General features: G+C 41.0%; 1 protein-coding gene across 2 annotated transcripts; it reads right to left on the reverse strand.

Moving 5' to 3' along the window:
• Window positions 1-976: 976 nt before the first annotated feature.
• LIPI (lipase I) lies at window positions 977-19,613 on the reverse strand. Of its 2 annotated transcripts, XM_079973198.1 has the most exons (10): window positions 19,217-19,607; window positions 16,979-17,355; window positions 15,682-15,790; window positions 14,504-14,605; window positions 13,384-13,473; window positions 10,505-10,672; window positions 9,694-9,789; window positions 6,590-6,701; window positions 5,772-5,945; window positions 977-2,360 (listed from the first exon to the last, which is right to left on the reverse strand). In XM_079973198.1, exons 1-10 carry the CDS (start codon window positions 19,302-19,304, stop codon window positions 2,285-2,287), a joined length of 1,392 nt encoding a protein of 463 aa, XP_079829324.1. In that variant the 5' UTR covers window positions 19,305-19,607; the 3' UTR covers window positions 977-2,284. The 2 variants fall into 2 exon arrangements, with proteins under 2 accessions (XP_079829324.1, XP_079829325.1); XM_079973199.1 differs by lacking the exon at window positions 10,505-10,672 and having other exon boundaries at window positions 19,217-19,613.
• Between the last annotated feature and the right edge of the window lie 1,305 nt (window positions 19,614-20,918).

Here is a 20,918-nt window from a genome sequence, read left to right on the forward strand (position 1 = left end):
CAAGGAAGTGCTAATGGGGTCTCTTTGTTATTGCTGCAACAAACTAGCTACAGATTCTACATTTACTCCTGGGATATACTGTCATCAGATGAGCAAACACCTTCCATTATGGCTAAAATGGAACTAAACTTCATTTTTTAAAAAAATCAATTAAAAATTAGGGCTGCTGCCAAATTCCAGTTTTGCTACAGATAGGGTTGAGATTTTTGCTCCTAAGCTTTGTGGTTTGGAATTTCAGCAAAGATGGGACAAATTCCGAGTACTGGTCACACTTCCACTTGGCTCTGCTCCTGGGCTATGCATTGTGATTCTACCTGCCTCTGAAAAGAGAAGAAAGTCAAATCTTCATCGTTCAAAACCCACACCATATTCTGTAGATGAGGGCTGCATACAATATTGCAACAGCAACAAAAGGTTGCCCATAGGAAGCCTGTTGCCACAGCAACACTCTAATATATAAGCACACTTCCCACATTATCATAGCTAAGTAGCATTAAGATGCCACAAGACTAAAGTGAGCATATGTAAGACACAGCCCAACATTCAAATTTGTTGCTCATATCATTGCCCTCCTCCTGATCACACCCACCAACCATTACAGAAGCTCTGGTCACATCAACACCATATGTTTAATGGTCATATCAATACCATATCTTTAAAGCATTTTTCTACCACTTTAAACAGTCATGGCTTCCCCCAAACTGTGATTTGTTTAGGGTGCTGAGAGTTGTTTGGGATGCCCCTATTCCCCTTACAGAGCTACGATTTCCAGAGTTCCCTGTGAAGAGAAATTCATTATTAAACCACTCTGGGAATGGTAGCTGGGGGGGGGGGCTGATTAACAGACATGAGTCTCTTAACAACTTTCAACACCTTAAACAAACTACAGCTCCCCAAATTCCACATTCCTGAAAAAATGTACTTCATGTGTGCTCCATTAAATGTATCACATTTTAAGTAGCATCTTGCACACTGATTGAAATAAACAAATCTTTATTAAATGTACATTAAAATCATAATGTTCACATGCTGAAGAATATATGAGACCCTGTTAGATGCCTGTTTAGGAACTGCAGATATGGTGGGCTAACTGGAACATACAGGCTAGTCTAGGGGATGGGAACTTCAGGCCTCTCTCTCCCTGGCCATTAGGACTCCCTGCATGACATATTCCCTCTTCCCAGACCACACTTTTTACTGGCCTTCCGCTGTACCCTCCTCTTGCCTGTGGCCCTCAGGCTGGAAAAGGTTTCCTATCCTTTCACAGTGGACATATCCTCCAGCTGGGTGAACAACCAGAGTCTATGGCTGGCATGTGCACTGGCACCTAGGGGAGAGGAGTAGCTCATGCATTCCACACAGCACCTTTATGCATTCCGCATCTGTGGGTTTCAAACACCTGAAAGGGGCTAAACTTTTGCTTCTTGGTGTAGTTTTAATAATTTCTAATATCCCAAAGTAGCAACATGATCCATTTTATAGTCTCAGTTTAGCTGGCTTTTGTGAGGCTGTGGGCTCCAATGTGCACAATGTGGTCCTCTCCACCAACAAGGCCTTTTCCAATAATGCACAGACCCAAAGAATAATCTCAGCGATCTTATCTTCCTGATTTCTGGCACTACCACATTTGTTCTTAAAAGCCGTTACATTTGTCTAACATACAGTCACAGAATCATAGAATTGTAGAGCTGGAAGTGACCACGAGGGGCATATAGTCCAACCCCTTGCAATGCAGGAATCTTTTGCTCAACGTGAGACTTGAACCCACAACCCTGAGATTAAAAGTCTCATCCTCTACCGACATGAAATTTATTGTGGGGGAAAGGGGGAATCCATTCAATGTTAGCCATACTCAGAAAAGACCCACTGAAATTCATGGAAAGGGGCATTAATTTCAGTGGATCCACTCTGAGCAGAACTTAGCTGGATACAACCCAATGTTTTCATGTGCTTTGCTAAGCACATAGGGATGAAATTATAATTTCAATGGGACATCAGCAGCATTGTGTGCAAGACAGTAGTCTAAGTCTACACAGAATATGATTCACAGTATCGATTTTCCTCTTGTTAATTAGAAATTGATTGCTGGTAGCATACACATCTTTATGCATCAAAATTATTTGATTTTCTTGTAGCAGTTCGCTGATCCTTAATCTGAGCCATAATCTTTGAAAGTTCAGCCTTCTTGAAGGGAGCAAGTTTAGCTCTATGCCACTTCTCGGTGCTGTCTGTGCATTATGCACGCAGGCAGGTTTGAAAGATGCTATTGTTTCACACTTCAATATCAATGGCATGGAATAGGTCTGAAGGTCATTTCAATATTTTCCAGCAAAACAAAATCATACCTACATAGCTGAATCCTGTAGAGAGAAAAGTGAGGTAATATATTATCAATAGAAAGACTACCTAATCTGTTTTGTTTTGTTTTGAACATGCTTTTGAAAAATGCACTGCTCTTCACCCATACAACTACTATACCATAACTAAATTGGAAGAAGTCTTCATTCCAGCCTCAGAAAGGTGAGAAAACTCCCTATTCCATATATTTGGGGATGACACATAACAACTAGGCACTGTGTTTGACCTCTGAATTATTATTATTATTATTATTATTATTATTTGCCATCTTCAGGTCTTCCTCTTTGTTCAGTCTCACACTTGGTACCACTGTACTCCATTTTGAACTGCACTACAGATTTCAACCTCTTTCTTAATTGCAACCTTCACTCAGACTGCTTTCCTATCTTTAGCAGTTGTCCACCTTTTGCACCACAGGCCCCCTATTTGCAAAATTGCCACCTTCAAGTCCTCTATTAATAGGATGCAGCTCCGATCTATTCCCCTTCTGCTTCCCCATTCCATACTAAGCCACACACAGACCTGCTAGAAGATTATATAGTGCATGATCACTTGCCTATTTAAAGCACTTTTACATATAATGTATGTGGTACTAGGAGGCTCTTAATCCTGCAAACTACTTAGAAGCCATCTGGGCTTCAAAAATTTTTATCTGAGCCTTCTTTTATTCTTCTAATTAAAGGTGTCAGTTCTCAGGGATACCTGTTGGTTTAAAGTCTCAAATGATCCCCCCATGTATTCAAACTGAGCTTCTGAGTGGTCACTGGAAGGTCAGCCAGCATGCACAATGGCAGTGCAATTCCATATATCCACCCCACCCCCCCGGGTTCTACCATGATTTTTAAGATCACCTGGGAACGTTCTCCTAAATACACCACAAATGGACCAAACCAAGATGACAAGGATGTACAGGGAGGAGTCGTTTTATATATCAATTGGAGAGCTGATCCACACTACTATTTTTTGAGGTGTTGATAGTCAGCTGAAACATTTCCCACCAATATTTGCATAGCGAAGTGTTCTTGGGGAAACACCTCTTCCACAAAGCACACACAGAAGGGAGTCATGTGACCTGACAGCCCTTTCCTCAAGGCTATTTTTCCAAGTACATTGTGGTGAGAGAGGGAGGTTGTGTTAGCTGTTCCTCCAGTGCCTTTCCGCTTTGTACTTGATACTGTTGGCAGATCACAAATTAATATAATTTTTGGAGCATTATTCTTTCATGCCTGTGCAATTCCTTATCTATTTTTGTTCTAATTTAATTAACATTTAGAGCTTGGTTAAGTACTGTTGTTTTTAACATATCTCTGACTGTTTATGCAATTACAGTAATGATGAATAACTACAGAAGCCATATGTGTGTGTTCACATCAATTTCACATATTTTACCCAACTGCAAGACGCAATTATGCAATTACAGCTTATGATTGTGTAATAAGGAACTTTGTGCAATGTAATAATTCAATTGTCATTCCAGCCAGACTTGCATAATTGTATATGAGCAACAACAACAAAACACACACACAATACAAAGCACGTAATATACTGATAAATAAGTTCACCTGCTGTCCATATGAAGCGTATACAGAACTAAAACCATGGTGGTCACAATCCAATGCATTGGCTATGCACACTTAAGTGTCACTAAAATGAATGGCATTTAAAGGTAAAGGTAAAGGTACCCCTGCCCGTAAGGGCCAGTCTTGACAGACTCTGGGGTTGTGCGCCCATCTCACTCAAGAGGCCAGGGGCCAGCGCTGTCCGGAGACACTTCCGGGTCACGTGGCCAGCGTGACATCGCTGCTCTGGCCAGAGCCAGAGCCAGAGCCAGAGCCGCACACGGAAACGCCGTTTACCTTCCCGCTGGTAAGCGGTCCCTATTTATCTACTTGCACCCGGAGGTGCTTTCGAACTGCTAGGTTGGCAGGCGCTGGGACCGAGCAGCGGGAGCGCACCCCGCCGCAGGGATTCGAACCGCCGACCTTTCGATCGGCAAGCCCTAGGCGCTGAGGCTTTAATTCTCTGCTGGATTGTGGCCAATGAATTCATGTCTGAAGCAAGTAATAGTTATGACTAAAGAAAGTCTAGTGGAGTATACAAAATGCTGCACAAAATGCAAAGGTAATTGGCTAAGGAAATTATTTTCCGAGCCGTCACAGCTCCCCCTACCATGACCTGAGCCTGGCTGTGAGGATTAGAACAAAACCCTGGCATTAACAACGAAACAGCATTAACAAATATGTACAATCTTCCCTTTTTGTATTATTTAGCCCACCATACTGTAAAAGGATTTGTGGTTGGTTTGGATGTTGCTGGTAGGTCTCAAACAAGCCTGTTATGCAGTATTTGTGAGATGGGGGTTGCAGTAGACTGGAGACCTGCTGAACTGGTCAAACCAGACTCTTTGTAAGCTAATGACCCCAGCTAGGGCCAGCTAAGCACCCTGATTAGAATCTAAAAGAGCAGGCCATGTTGCTATGAAGACAACTGAGAGGTGATGTTCTTCAGGAGGGAGTAGGCATCTTTCCCCAGACCACCACTTGGTTCTAGCGACATCATATTGTAAGTAGGAGAACAATAGCAGAGTTAGTGTGCAAGTTTGGCTGGAAACTGGAGAGAAGGACTTGACTTCCTTGCTGTGCTGAATGAGTCCTTCCATCCTGTGTTCCACTCAAATATATGTGCAAATAAAACCAGATATCCACTAACCTTCATTCCAAGGAAGTGGAACCCCACATGAGTGCTGGAACCTCTAGAGTCCCTCACAACTCAGAGATGGGGGTGCACATACTACTCTGGTGGCATGGGGGCTACTCATTTCAATACTATTCTCATACTACCTAACCACCCTCTACTGCAGGGCTTAAGAACCTGTGGCTCTCAGAGTGCTCCTGGACTACAACTCCCATCATCCCTGACCATAGGCCATCCTGGCTGGGGCTCATGGGATTTGGAGTCCAATAACATCTGGATGTCTGCAGGTTCCCTGCCATTGTTCTACAGCACCCCATGGTCCATGCTGTTATTGAGCAGAAGACCTTGATGGGCTGCTCAGCTACCTTTTTTGAAATTTCTGCTCCAGGTCCAATCAGGTTAAAGTCATGTTCTCCTATTGCCATTGTGCAACATGCTCCCAATAACTTGTTCCCTGGCTCATTTGTAAATAATTTTTCCATCTTTCAGTCATCTCCTGATCCTTGTAAGAACTATGTGCTAAAGAGCATTATAAAAGGAAGAATTCTGCTGAAATCAAAGTTAGATCTCATACAAACTGTTACGGCCCTCTGCTTATAAGGTTGGCATTATTAATAGTCATATTAAGGACTATACATAAAAAGATGTCCACACAGAGGCTTCCAAATAAGGCAATCAATGCAGGTTTTGTTAGGTTGCAAGAAAAACTATATGCTTACCTTTGTGGATCTGAAAGAGATTTTAATCTCATTTGGAGAACCCTAAGCTTGTACTTGGGGCCTATTGCATTCCTTGTAGAAAATGTCAAGGCAATTTTGGATACATTGTCGAAATCCACGTCAAATCCAGCAAGCAAATGGGCTTGTCTATATTGGTGAAATGCAGCTGCTCCGCTAAGGAGATATCAGGACACATTATTAGTTCAACACCTATTCTACATCTTTACAACTTGTGGCCCTGCAAACCAAACACAGCCTGCCATCCATGTCTGCCAGCTGATAATCCTTGCTTGTTCTTGCAATCCCAGGCAGGCAGCAAAAATAGCCAGTCTTCTGAGCCTGGCCTGAGTGGTGGTGAAGAAAGACATTTAAAATAGAGGGGCATCAGCAGATAGGGGAAATATCAAGCATCCTGTATATTCATTCTCAGCTACGCATGCTTTCTCATCCACACATAATCAATAAGAGAAAAACACCAGTTATGTTCTTGGTGTTCCTTATATGCCTGGTATTATTTCCTAGCTTTGAACCTGCCGTATTTATTGGAACAAAGCCAGGTTGCAAACTCATCAACACTGATGAGACATGCTTATTTTCCTTTAGGCCAGCACCTTTGCCATTGTATCACACTTATTAAAAGACAAAACAGACACAACAATTTGTATTTTGCAGTGTTTCTGTATATTTATCTTCAAACTGCCACTTCATTCCAAATGCAATTTACTGGGAAATAAGTATCACTTATCTCAATGGGACTTAGGTATACTTATGGCTGAAGTGACTTCTATAAAGAAAAGATCGACTAAAATAAGACCCACCTATTAATTTTGGATTCTGTTGTATTTCCAGCATCATCTGTTATTTTGATGTTTATGAAACCTCTCCTACTATTTCTGTTCCAGGTAATAATATCCACAGAGTAATGATACACTGAAGGGAGAGGAGGAAAGAAAGGTAAATTAATGCAATAAAATATTGTGCTTAGCAAAAAATAACCTCGGCTGCCCTTCCCCAAGTGGTGCTATGGCAGTTTGAGAGCACTCTTGAGACTTGTGATCTCTTTGCATACAGTGGTAACTCTGGTTAAGTACTTAATTTGTTCTGGAGGTCCGTTCTTAACCTGAAACTGTTCTTAACCTCAAGCACCACTTTAGCTAATGGGGCCTCCTGCTGCCGCTGCACCGCCGGAGCACAATTTCTGTTCTCATCCTGAAGCAAAGTTCTTAACCTGAGGCACTATTTCTGGGTTAGCGGAGTGTGTAACCTGAAGCGTATGTAACCTGAAGGGTATGTAACCCGAGGTACCACTGTATTTGTAAAGGAGACATACACTGCAAACATAGCATAGTAGAAGCAAATGGTGTCCGGTGGCAGGCATCCAAACCACTGATCTTGCCTTCAATTCCCAGAGAGCAACATGAACTTCTACAACCCCCAGGCTGCATCCGGTTCAGCCAGAGTTCAAAACCATCTGTTCTGTACCTAGCTCCCCATCTCCAAACTGTCCCTCCCTCAGATTTTGATGGGTGAAAAAAAGTGCCATTAAAATCCCTTTGTTGTGTTGTAGCACCCTGCTTGTGGTTAACGCTTAGCTGGAATGAAATATTCAACGCAGCAATAGAGAAATTAAAATAATAATTTATTTGTCAGACAAATAAATGAGAGGCACAGTGGTATATGGTTACCAAGCTCTGGCCTGGCCTCCTGCCATTCTGGCCAGCACTTATATTTCCTTAATCCAGCCCCCTTGCTCCTCCTGTGGCTGCCTCTATCCAATCAGCCTGGTTGAAATTCCTATTGGCTGTTTGCTAGAACCAATCACAAAAGATACACCCATTTCCTCTTGTCCTTTTATGGGAAACAAAAAGCTATATATTCTTCTATCTATAAATGACAAATAAGTAGTAATATATCTTACATGTGTCTCAACAAGGAACCTTAATTACCAGCTCACCTCGCCCTATTGCCCTCCACAACAGATGGTTAATCTTAAATTTTTATCTTAAACAGATGTCAAGGATCATCATTGAAAGATCTCCTTCTCTTGAAGGTCTTTTAAACAAAGGCCTGACAACCATATGTGTGATCTAATGATGTTTTCTGCTTGGCAAGGGGGGCTAGGCTGGTGGCTGATGGCCCCTGTGATCTCTTCCAACTATATGAAATAAGAATCTAGCATAAGGATTTAACATTTCTTAGCTTCTAATTCCTTTGCATAATTACATTTAAGCCAATATATTTAATACATAACATAGATAGCTTTTTAGAAGAATAAACCTTTTCAAAGTAAGGAACAGTTTCCAGCCTCAAAAATAGAAAGAAAGAAAACCTATCTTCTCCAGCCAAGCCAGTTGCCTTTTTCACTGCTCTTGACCTTTCAACCTTAGGAAAATATGGCTCAAGTTTAATGGGAGGCACATGGTTTTATTTTACTATTTAAAAAAGGTAAAGGTACCCCTGCCCGTACGGGCCAGTCTTGACAGACTCTGGGGTTGTGCGCCCATCTCACTTAAGAGGCCAGGGGCCAGCGCTGTCCGGAGACACTTCCGGGTCACGTGGCCAGCGTGACATCGCTGCTCTGGTCAGAGCCAGAGCCAGAGCCGCACACGGAAACGCCGTTTACCTTCCCGCTGGTAAGCGGTCCCTATTTATCTACTTGCACCCGGAGGTGCTTTCGAACTGCTAGGTTGGCAGGCGCTGGGACCGAGCAGCGGGAGCGCACCCCGCCGCAGGGATTCGAACCGCCGACCTTTCGATCGGCAAGCCCTAGGCGCTGAGGCTTTAACCCACAGCGCCACCTGCGTCCCATTTTACTATTTACCCACTCTTAATTATGTTTTTCTCTGCTTTTTTATCTTCTGTAATATGTAGGGTCAGTGTAACCTTGGCTGTCAGCCTGTAATTCCCTTTTTACGACTTTGAGAATTGTTTTCTGCTATCAATCAGGGGGCCCCCTTATCCAGGAGAATAAACATCTTGCCAAGGTTCTTAGGCAGCTGCTCTTCTGCCTGGCATGAAACATTTGAAGATCTTTAAGCTCATTTTAAAATACAGGCCCTGATCAAGCCTCAATAAATATGCAGGCTATGATTAGATGCCTCAGTGTAGACACCAATCAAGATTGCCAAGAGAGAGAGAGAAAGATAACAATAGGTCCATGCTAACAGAGAAACCAAAACTAAATGTATGAAGCATTGTATTGTTGTAATATTGTATTACAGAATGTAGGTCTAATATCTGTGATTTTAATACTATCAAAGATACTTAATACTAAGTTAGATGGTTTTAAAATGCTAGTATTCAGCTCATGATGTGGTGGTGTTTTATGCTTACTATGCATATTGTAAATGGGTGCCATTGCCATTCTAAGAGAACAAGGGAGAACTTCGTGGTGAACTTTGGCACCTCTTTTTCTAGAAAAACAGCACTGGTTATATGTACAAGAAAAACTGTGGTGATGATACTGTAATCCCCCTAATCCCTCTTTCAGACTCCACGTAGCATGCAAGGATTGGCTGACACACATCAAATTCTCAAATTTTCAAACCCACAGAAATGTGAGCATCTGAAAATCACATTGACATACAAATCATGATGCAGTGCATTGGAGCAAGCACCTAGCTAACTTGTTTCTCTTTCTTTGTAATTCTTAAATATTTTTTTCTGATTATCTGATGCAAATCCATCTGAATCTCATTTCCAGCTCATTTGTCATCTTTTACCAGGTGCCCAGTTAATTTCCTGTTTTCAGCGTTTTCCCCTTCCTACACATAGATCTTCTGAGCATAAACAATACCGCAACAGAGAACGAAGTTTAATCAAGAGTGTGCCATGCTATCTGTACAGAAAAAAGCGGTTTGTTCATAATGTTATTAGATAATGAAAACTGGAGAAAGGGTACAGAGAATGGTTAATCACTTACTGCAGAATGGGTCTTTGTCTGAAGTATCAAAGTAAGCTCTTGTCACAGGAGGGTTCTTTTCAATTAAACGGTCCTTCCACTTATCAGCATAATAACCTGAAATTTAAATTGGAATGTGTTCAGCAGAAAATTAACAAACAAAGGAAAGATAAAAATCATGAAGATTGGTTTTTGTTATATAACGTTCTGGGAAATCAAAACTAACATCAGCTCATAAGAACTTAGACTCAAGTAATGCACGCTGAGTTCTATTACAGTCAGTCAGTTTATGCACAGGAAAATGGATTACACTTTAGCTCCTTTGTCACTCCAGCTATAATATAATATATATGTGTCTTATGTCACTATTAGTCATCTTACTTTACTGATTTACTAAGCTTGTGGCCCCATGCAGACGATGGTGTGGTGAAGAAGAGATACTCAGAGAGTAGCCACAATTGCCCTCAGTTCAGTTGGATTAGTTGGCTTAACTGCTTTTCTTTTGTCTTGTGCAAACCATAAGAACAAGAACATCCCCAAAACAAGTCAGATTCAGAAGGTAATTTAGAACCTATTTGGAAGACATCAACAGTAATTCCTGGTTCATGTGTAACAGGAAGTACAGTTACTTCCTGGTTTGATTCCTTGGTTTGCACCAGAAGCAAAGCAGAAGCAAAGGGGTGCTGTGCAGGTGTATGAAATACATGCATATAACTGGTCTATTAAGCGAATGTTTAATTATCTGTGCACAGCCAGTATCTTCATTATTGCACAACCAGGAAATTATCCATAGCATGCTGTTTCCACTTGCAGGATAATTAATAGCTCTTACCCAAAACTGGACATGGGAGTGGCTGAAAAGCTTCACAGTGCACACATTTTCCATTCCTATAATTTACGTACGAGTCACAAGGGTATCCAGTTACATTACAATTCTGTTTCAATGATGCCATGTACAAGAAAACAGATCTCTGATGATCACATTTTAAATACTGAGTGCCTTAAAGTAGAGAAAGTGTTACAAAAGAAACAATGAAGCAATACAAGGTTAGTTTTATAAAAGCAATACTAACATTATTAAACAACAACATTTTAAGTCCAACCAATATTTTCCTTTTATAGATTATCAGCCGTGATTTTTTTATGGGGGGACACAGGGGTACACATACGCCTAAACATTTTGTGCATCTTTCTATTTTTGCCCATTTACTGTATTTATTTTCCCCGATTTGAATTATAAAATGGTGATTTTCTTGAGTCAAAATGAGAGTACCCCTAAACATTTTTGTTAGGGGGGAAAGCACTGATCAGTGTAAGACTAGGTTGTCATCTAAGCATATATAAAAGCTTGCCAAATTAATGTGAATCTTACAAAAAAAAGGCTGCCTGTCAAATAGTGGTGGCACATGTGCTAAACAGTATTATGTTTTAAAGTGACAAATCTGACTTTTGCATCATTTTATGTTTTCCTACAATCAGTTCTTGTACAGATTCCCATCATGGGACACAATAGCCAACTCAAAAGAAGCTCTGTGTTTTCTATAGAAAGTCTCACCCCTAGTCTATATTCTGATCCATAGGGATAACCACCACTGAGAATATGTGATAGCTGATGCAAGGAGGAGGCCAGTGGTCCCAGGGTTCCATACAGAGACAAAACATACAAGTTGCCTCAGCAGTGTCCTGAAGAAAGTGGAGGATTCCTTGGGCTGCATATCCAATGACTAGAGACTCAACTAGCTCATCAGAGCCAGAGAAGCCGCTATCTTCACAAACAAGGCAGGTTTGGGGGCACAGGGAGGTATGTTTTTGGAGGCCGAGGCAGGCCAGGGCTCATTAGCTCTGGGAGGAGGTATGTGATTCCTCAGCTGCAGTAGCCTCAGAACAGGTGAGGGTCACATGTCCTGACAAGCCCCGATGCTGCAACTAACATGCAAAGGATAAAAGGGAAGCAAAGCTGACTGTGTCTGCTCAGCTGTCTATGTTGATGGAGCTTGCTTTGGGTGCTGCAGGACTTCTACAGGACTGTGCTTTGGGTTTGACTCTGGATTGTGTTTCTGGACTGATGGACTTTGCTTATGTGGATTGCCCCCTGGACCATGTTTCCTGACAGCTGAACTTTGGATTTGACATACTGTATATGCTAGAGGGAATTGCTGCCAGGTAGGCTGGGGATCCAGGACTTCTAGGTCCTGTGGCTTCAAGCTGTAAGGACATCTCCTCAAGGCTCTCCTCTGAGGTATGTGTGGACCAGTCATTGGAGTCTGGTGGCAGAGGTGCCTTTTGGTGGTTCAGGGGTGATGTGAGCTATGGTGCCCATGGCTTCATATGGGCCCATGGCTCCTCCTTGGGACTGCCATCACTGGAAGACTCTTCCTCTGGAGATTCCTAGTCTGGTGCCATCCCTCTCTATTCTTTCTCCCCTTCAGTTATGGACAGTTTTCATAGCAGATATCTGCACTTGTAAAATAACATGCAATAATTGTTGTGAACATGACATCCCACTCTCATGCTTTCAGCTGTAAGCAGCTATTCCATCTGTATTGCTTGTGCAGGCTTTCTTATCATGTCTTTGCTGAAGCCCTGGCAGATGTTAAGGAAACTTCTGATTCCCTGTATAAGTGCAATGCAAGTATTTCTTCAGTTAGAACTGACTGCTGCTCTCTTGTAACTAGACTCATTGTGACTGAGCCTATTTCAGCCACACTGGCATTCTGGAATATAATTTTAGCAATGCACAATATTGTAAACATATGGTGTTCATATGGTAATGTGACATTTCTGAGGTTGTATCAGATCCTTCTGCTTGAGAAAGGCATCTGCTTGTGCAATGGAACTTCATCCTCCACTCCTCTGCAGCCCCTTGTGCACCCTCATAATCTGCTCCAGGGGCTTGGGGAGATTCTCTGTAACAAATTGGGGGGGAGGTATGCTGAAATGGGAGCAAAGGAAGGGGAACTGTCATTGTGTGAGTGGAATGCTCTTCACCCAAGCATTCCACACACTCACAATGAACACAACAACCCTGAGTGTTCAAAGCACTTCACATCCATTATCTCAGTAACCCTTGCAACAATAGTTAACTTGGAGAGGCTGTTATGCTACAAATTTATTTAGAACAGGATAACCCATGAAAGCTTTGAAATAAATTTAAGCAAAATCATTTGTAGAATCACAGAATTATAGAATTGGAAGGGACCGCAACGGCCATCTAGGTCAAACCCCAGCAATGCAGGAATCCTGCCCAGAGCCATCCCTGGGTGGGCTTGAACCACCAACTTTCTGGTTAACAGCCAGACACACTGGCCCATTGCACCACAGAAATCACACACTTTAACTCAGCTTCAAAACCCAACCAATTTCATTTTCTAGTATTGCACAGTACAGAATTAAAGTACAATGCACAGAAAAGACTGTAAAGTTTCTTTTCCCTCCACAGGAGAAAACCTTAATTAGAAGCAGCAGTCCCACCTCAAGGTGAAACCTATATATTAAAATTGGTGCAGTCTTTTCACTTCAAAAGGGAGAATGACACCATAAAGGGTGGATGTAAAGAATATCATTCAGGAAGACCATTCCAACATCCTGCCAGGAAATACTTATTTAATGATGCTAATATATTTGCCAGTTGATTTGTGAAAACCCAGTGGACTCCAGAGCATAACCCTTCCTGATGTTTTTATCTATTAGAATTAATTTATCTGTATTTACCACTGAATATTGTTTTTGGGCATCCAGGTTGATCTGTTCCTCCATTTGGGTAGAAGTCGATGTTTCCCAAAGGCTCCCTGTAGCCCAAAGCTAAGAAAAAGAAAACACATAGTGAAGAAAAATACAGATGTCATTTCACAATAAATGATAACACTTTTCTCATGAATTTGTCAGAATGTTCAAAATGACAAATAAAAGAACTATTATTCATATTTACAAAGATAACAACAACCAATGAGATTATCTTATGGGAATGTAACTAATGGATGCACAGAAGTTGAGGGTGAGGAGGGATGGTCCTGCAGGCTCAGAAAAACTGGAACCAAGTCACTCCCCAGGCTCCAGTGACACGTAACTAAGTGACAAGTGTGTGACAACTATGTGACCGATGCTTTGGCTAGAACATCCTACAGGTATCTTGCATGGGGTGAGTAGGTGGGATATAAATTGGCCAAGGCTGGTCATGTTTTCCCTGGAATAGCAGATGGCCCTTTCCTCAGGCAAACATAATGACCTGCCAGATGCCATTACTGGGCCAGCCCTGATAAATTCTAAGATTGTTCAGGGAACCAAACATAAAGCACGGAAGGCTCTCCTCACGGAGCCAAACTTAGCAGTGAGTCTGATTCCTTTTCAGCGCCAGGTGAAGCCCTTCCCCCCCCCCCCCGGCTTATAAAATGCTGTGTTTCATACAATTTTTTAGACTGTAATCCTATGCAGAGACACACTTGGAACTATCAGCCATTCTTGAGAGTTTTTATCTGAACAATCTAGCAAGATAAACATTACATTTTTTTCCCTTTATTTAAGAAGAGGCACGACTTCCTGTGAGTTCAAAGCGGTTGGTTTTTTTCACCAAAACCCACTGGGGATGCTTACAGAAATTGGTTAATTGCACTGGCCCGGAACAAATGAACAGTGCAAGTAATTCTGCCTGAATGAATTGAGTTTGAACTAGTGTGTATTAAAGACTAGCCAGTAAAAAACTGTTTTTGTTTTTTGGTTATGTATAAGCCTTTCAGAACACTTGAAATAGTTATTTTTCTCCCAGCAAACCAGATTAGGGGTGCGGGGAATCATTCTCCATTAAGATAATGGAAATCCAAAATGGTATAATTACCATCAATATCAGTATGAATAACATCAACAAATTGAGCATCAGTGTGATCCAATCTTTCACTGGGCAGCTTTCCTGTAAATGATGGCCCTGCTGGGTCAAGACCTGGTATGAAAAATGAAAATTTTAGCTTATTATAATAGGAATTGTACACACACGTACATACATACGAATCTGTAAATAGTATTTGAGTGGAAGCAGACCACAGCAGGATAAAACACACAAGTATATAGTCAACAAGCTTCCTCTCAACTGTTAACTTTCATCAGCACAAAAGTAATATAACAGTAATATAAAACACACCCACTATTTAAACAAATGAGCTTTCTCTCCAATTTGCCCGTTCTCCTTCCAAAGGAAAGAAGGATGCAGGTCAGGATTATCAGAGAGAATGTAAGTCCACTGATTGCAGCAATCACTTTCACTGAAGAGTCACAACAGTTGAATCCAAGGTAAATAAAGAATACTTAATGCTTTGTAAATTCTGACCCAAGTATTTGGGATTAAAGTGGTAAACTCTTGTTTCATATCCCTGAACATCTTTGCATTCACGATGTGTTTGCTGAAGGTCAGTGTTGACTGAGATTTCATTAAACAACAGCTGACCTCCACTGGTTCTACTTTGAAAACTGAGGAAGGGCGTCACCAGAAGCTGCCTTTTCATTGTTTAAGTCAGAAGTTGCCAACTCGGTATAATAATAATAATTAATTAATAATAATAATAATAATAATAATAATAATCTGACTGTTTAGTTGCTTGTTAGCCAAAGATCTCCAAGCAGCTTTCACAAAATATTTATAAACACAAACATAAATTATACTTTTAGAAAGTAATGCAGAACACCACAAGAGCCAGATGTTGTAGATTCCATGTCCACAACATCCCTGACCATTGGCTATGCTGGCTGGACCTGGTGGGAATTGCACTGCAAAACATATGAAGGGCACCATGTTGGCTGCCCCTGGTTTAAACTGTATCTTTTAGAAGGTGGATAAATTTCAACTATGTGCATGACTATGACCAACTCACTTAAACCTACCCCAGGCACTGCACCTTATGTTGGGTGACTAAGCCAGCTTGACTTTGTTTGCTTTCTGTGACAAATTGAATCATTCAGCATAGGGAAACAAGAATGAGAATAGAGAATAAAACACCAGAATGTCCAGTTTTTAACACTTACCTGTAATTCTGCGAATTTTGCCATTGTATGCCTTCCCAACAAATCCAGCTATATGAGCCCCAAGGCTTACTCCAATCATATATACAGAGTCAAGAGACGCTCCATTTGCCTGTCAGTAAATATGTATGGATAGAAGGTTATAGGAGTGTGAACCACAGAGGGCAAACCAGCTTTTATTCTTCTTTCTTAAATAGCCATGTTTCAGCTTTGGAAGTCCAAAGGCTTTTCAAGGGAAGATGAGACATGAAACAATTTCTTTAGCAACTTCAAAAGGAAGTTCTTTGTAGCAGAAAATTAATGCCTTTGTTGCCTTTTTAACAATACAAAAAATGCCATATATTTATTACTAGGCAATATATACCCACATTGACTATATTTCTGGTTATTTCTACATAGCATGAGCAACCATTTTCTTCAGTGCAGTAAAGCAAGGGAAACAAGGAGACTATGACCACATTCACATCATATATTTAAAGCACTTTGATACCACTTTAAACAGCCATGGCTTCCACCACTTCATTATGGGAACTGTAGCTTGTTAAGGAGGCTGAGAGTTGTTAGGAAACAGAGCTACAATTTTCAGAGTGATTTAACAATCAATCCCTTTTCCTGGGGAACTAGCTCTGTACTGTTTACAATTTCCTTTAACAAGCAGTGGCTTTCTGGGATTTTGGGCAGAAGTCTTTCCTTGCCCTAGCTGGACATGCTAAAGATTGAACCTGAGGCCCTTTTTTGCCATTGTAGACCCATCAAAATGTGGGAGAGTACAAGACAGTTCAGTATTGCACATGGCAGCAAGTTCAGCAGCATGCTTCAAGAAGAGTTTGGAGCCACTGCATCATCAAACATGAAAGCAGTCGCTGCTAGTTTGCTGTGGCTGATGTGCCTCAGCTCTAAGGGCTACTTCACACATTTTCATTTTTCCTAGAGGGCAAGAAATTTCATGTTATAAAAAAGTGTGAGAGCTATGCAGATCATGCGCAGACATTTTTTTTTTACTGTGTTTACAAATCCTGGGCAAGTATGATTGGCCATGGGTCTGTGGCACATTTACAACCATGCAATTATTGCAGTGTTAGTCTGCATGTGAGTTCACACATTTTTCTGCACAAAAATATTTTCCATATACACAAAAGCATAATGTGAACGGCAAAGCAAACAGTGAAAGGTCATACATCTCATTACACCCTTATACTAGGTCCATTTACCAAGAACTAACCAAGGTCCTGTCACCCTTATAAGACAGTATACTGGATTAGACAGAGGTAAGAAGGCTGTTGTGCCATGGCTTCCTTACCAGCATTTGGTCAATAAGATTGTTCAAAATTCCTACTACTGTCTTGGCATTTTTAACAGCACTAGGATAATACACAGTCGTGGCACCCCGATTCCAATCTACCATTATGACATTGCTGTCTTCCTTTTTAAGCAGAAGCTCTTTAATTTCATCAATCCATACTGGTGGGGAACCTGTAAATCTGTAACCATGAATAATAATAATAGTTTGCTTGGTCAGATTTAGATGTGTAGAAGCTGTTAGATTGTTTTCACTGACAATCTCTGCACAGTTTTGGTTTCTCCTTGTGTGCAAAAGCAGTTGCACTTTTACGTCTGTACCAATCACGGCATTGCCTATGTTAAGATCAGTAAATTTAGGGCATTCTTGTTCTGTATCTGAAAAAATAAAATAAGTGAGAAATAAAACACTTGATCAGTTAAGACAATTCTTTTTAAAACCACAATTTACCTCACCGACCTACAAAGTATACAAGGAAGCTTACTTCATTACTATCCTGTTTTAGTCCAACCCCCCTGCAATACAGGCATCTCAACAAGTGGTCTCCCATCCAATTTGAACCCATACTGGACCCTGCTTAGCTTTGCAAATGTGCTAGTGGTTTATTGCTGCATCAGAATCAAGAATTTACCCAAGGTCACCCAGCAAACATCATAGCTCACTTGAGAAAGGATTGGAACATGGGCTGGCTGGTCCAAGTCTGCTCTGTTTAATACAACACTGCATCTGATTAAACAGGCCATATTTTGCAAATGTTTCAATGAGTTTTACCATTATGACAAGCTTACATCTTCTTCATCTTTTGTACCTAAAAATGCATTCAAATTACTGTCATTCAAACAAGCTCTATCATAAAGAATGAAAATTCCACCGTCCCTAACCTGTGTTAGTCCTTTTAATATAATGTGTGCATTTTTACGGTTAGAATGGTTGCCTTTAATACATTTCTGTCATAAAATGTTCCTATTGTGTCAAAGATAATGCCTGCAGGCTGAAAATACCTACAATGTAACCACTACAATACAGAAATGCATTGGACACATACAACTTGAATATGTTAAATGTAACACAGCAAACATAAACTGTTCCACAGTGTCAGTCAACATCAATGCAAAACCTCACATTGATCTTCTGTCATTTTGTGTGGCTGAGACACCCATATCTTTGTACAGATATAATTTATGATATGTCTGAATATGAGAAGTAGATAACTTTTTAAAATAATATTTTTAAAATAATGACATGGTTAGGCTTCTGTTCTAGGTTTGTTTGTTTGTTTCCAGCCTTTTTCCCAGACTCAAGGCAGATAAAAAACACACAGTTAAAATAGAAAAAGCTAAAAGTATATTATGATAATCATTAAAAAGCAATTAAATGCTAATCAAAATAAAACAATATTTAAAAATGTATTAAAAATACAAAAGCAACAATGATAAAAACATCACAGCACTAATTCTTTCCTTCAAAACAGTCAGTTCCTAAGGGCCTATTTGAATAAAAAGGTCTTCACCTGCCAGTGGAAGGCAGCCAGTCTAACTTCTCTGGAAAGGGAGTTCCAAATCAGGGAGCAACCACTGAGAAGGCCCTCTCCAGTCCCCACCAAGCATGCCTGTGAGAGTGGCAGGACCGAGAGAAGGGCTTCCCCTGAAGATCTCAGGGCCTGGGCAGGTTCATATGAGAGAATAGTTTGTTGAGAGTAAGTCCCATTGCATGCAGTGGAACTTATTTTTGAATAAGCATGCTCTGAAGAATCAAGGTCTTAGATGTTTAAATTGTATGAATCTGCTTTATACTGAGTCAGACCACTGGTTCATCCAGCCTAGTGGTGTCTTTTCTGACCACAGCTTTCTAGCCTTTTAACTGTAGGTGCCAGGGATTGATTCTGGAAACATTTGCATGCAACACACATACTCTATCACTGAGCCAGTCCTCTATACTATACAATATATTCAGCGATAGAGCTACACTATGACATCTCAGCAGCAAGGGATTATTATTTTTTCCTGCTCTCTTTCGCTACACAAGGTCAATCTAGCTGCATTTTTTTGTCCAGAGGTGAAAGGCACCTTTATTTGTTTTACAACGAAGGAATAACCTTTGTACTGTTTGTGAAGGAGTCACGTTAATCTGACAGGCACTGAGAATCATGACTCACACAATACTGTCTGAAAGTCTGAAATGTATGCTTCGTTTCCTTATAGCAAAAATACATGAGGAACTTGTAATTGGTTATCTTACCTGCTCTCACACACCAAGCCACGAAACAGGTGAAGACACATAATCCCAACACTGGTGATCTTTGAAAAGCAGCGTGTAACCACCACATTTCAGGAGGGTGTTGCTTTCTCCTTTTAACATGCTGCCGTTTGCTTCAGTATTCAATTAAGAGTCGCTGATAAAATGGGTGTGGTGTGTAGAAGGAAGTACCTGGCAGAGTGAAACCCAGCCTTTATCCTTTTGCAATCTGGTGACTCCTCCTTTCCAACTAACTTATGTAGGCAGTTTCTGTTCCTTTTAAACTCTCTTGGACTTCTTGGAACCTTGTTTTACAGGACTCTGTATCCTGATAGTAGATACTTGATGTAGAATGCTAGTGGTAACATTGCAGGTTCGGCGGGATGTAGAAGGGATTACTTCCAGGTGACCTGCTTCAAGAGTGTTCATCCTAACCTGTTTGTAGAAAGTTTAGACAACACTGGCGATTTAATGTGTATTTACCCTGATTTGTTTGTGGGGAGATTAGACTAATAATAATAATAATTAATAATAATTATTTATTTATACCCCGCTCATCTGGCTGGGCTTCCCCAGCCACTCTGGGCAGCTTTCAACAAAATATTAAAATACCGTAATGCATCAAACATTAAAAGCTTCCCTAAGCAGGGCTGCCTTCAGATGTCTTCTAAAAGTCTGGTAGTTATTTTTCTCTTTGACATCTGGTGGGAGGGCATTCCACAGGGCGGGTGCCACTACCGAGAAGGCCCTCTGCCTGGTTTCCTGTAATGCAACTTCGCAGTGAGGGAACAGCCAGAAGGCCCTCGGCGCTGAACCTCAGTGTCCAGGTAGAACGATGGGGATGGAGATACTCCTTCAGGTATACTGGACCGAGGCTGTTTAGGGCTTTAAAGGTCAACACCAACACTTTGAATTGTGCTCGGGTGTTATGTGGTCTCGGCGGTATGTGTTAATCAACAGTTCTCCCATGCTTTCCAGTACATTTTCCCACCATCTTCCTCACTGGAAGAAGTCCAGTCTTTTGAGGATGCAGGTTTCCTGTCTAAGAGGTTCAAATCAGTTTTCACAGCCTAAATTTGCCAAATTTGTGACCAAGTCCTCGCTGTGCCATACATTGAAAGCATCATCATGCCACTTTAAACAGCCATGGCTTCCCCTAAAGATCCCTGGGAACTACAGCTTGTTAAGGATGTTGAGAGTTGTTAGGAGGACCCCCCCCCCAGCTACAATTCCTACAGTTCCCTGGGATTGTTAAAGCACTATGAGAATTGTAGCTCTGTGGGGGGAATAGTCGTCTCCTAATAGCTTTCAGAACCCTTAACAAACTGCAGTTCCTGGGATGGTTGGGGGGGGGTCATCTAGAACTTTATAAAGATCAAAATTAAAAAGATGACAAGGAGGTCATTTTTAGCTGAAAGTCATTGTTACAATGCGTTTTATTTCTTCTGAAAAAAATCAGTTAATTTTGTAAAAGCAATTTGTGCTAAACCGATTTAAATGCGAATATGTTTTATCTTAAATTATTTACACGCAGCTAAAAACAGCTTTGCTGATACTGTACTCAATTAATCTTAGAACACCTTACGGCGATCCTAGTGCAATATCAAGATATGCCACAGGATGGCAGACAAAGTTTAGGAAGCCTGCAATTCTTTCAAACCCACCACCCGTGTCTCTATTACTGAAATATGTTTAATAATAGTTG

This window comes from Podarcis cretensis (genome assembly GCF_951804945.1).
Source record: "Podarcis cretensis genome assembly, chromosome: 4".
Classification (NCBI taxonomy): domain Eukaryota; kingdom Metazoa; phylum Chordata; class Lepidosauria; order Squamata; family Lacertidae; genus Podarcis; species Podarcis cretensis.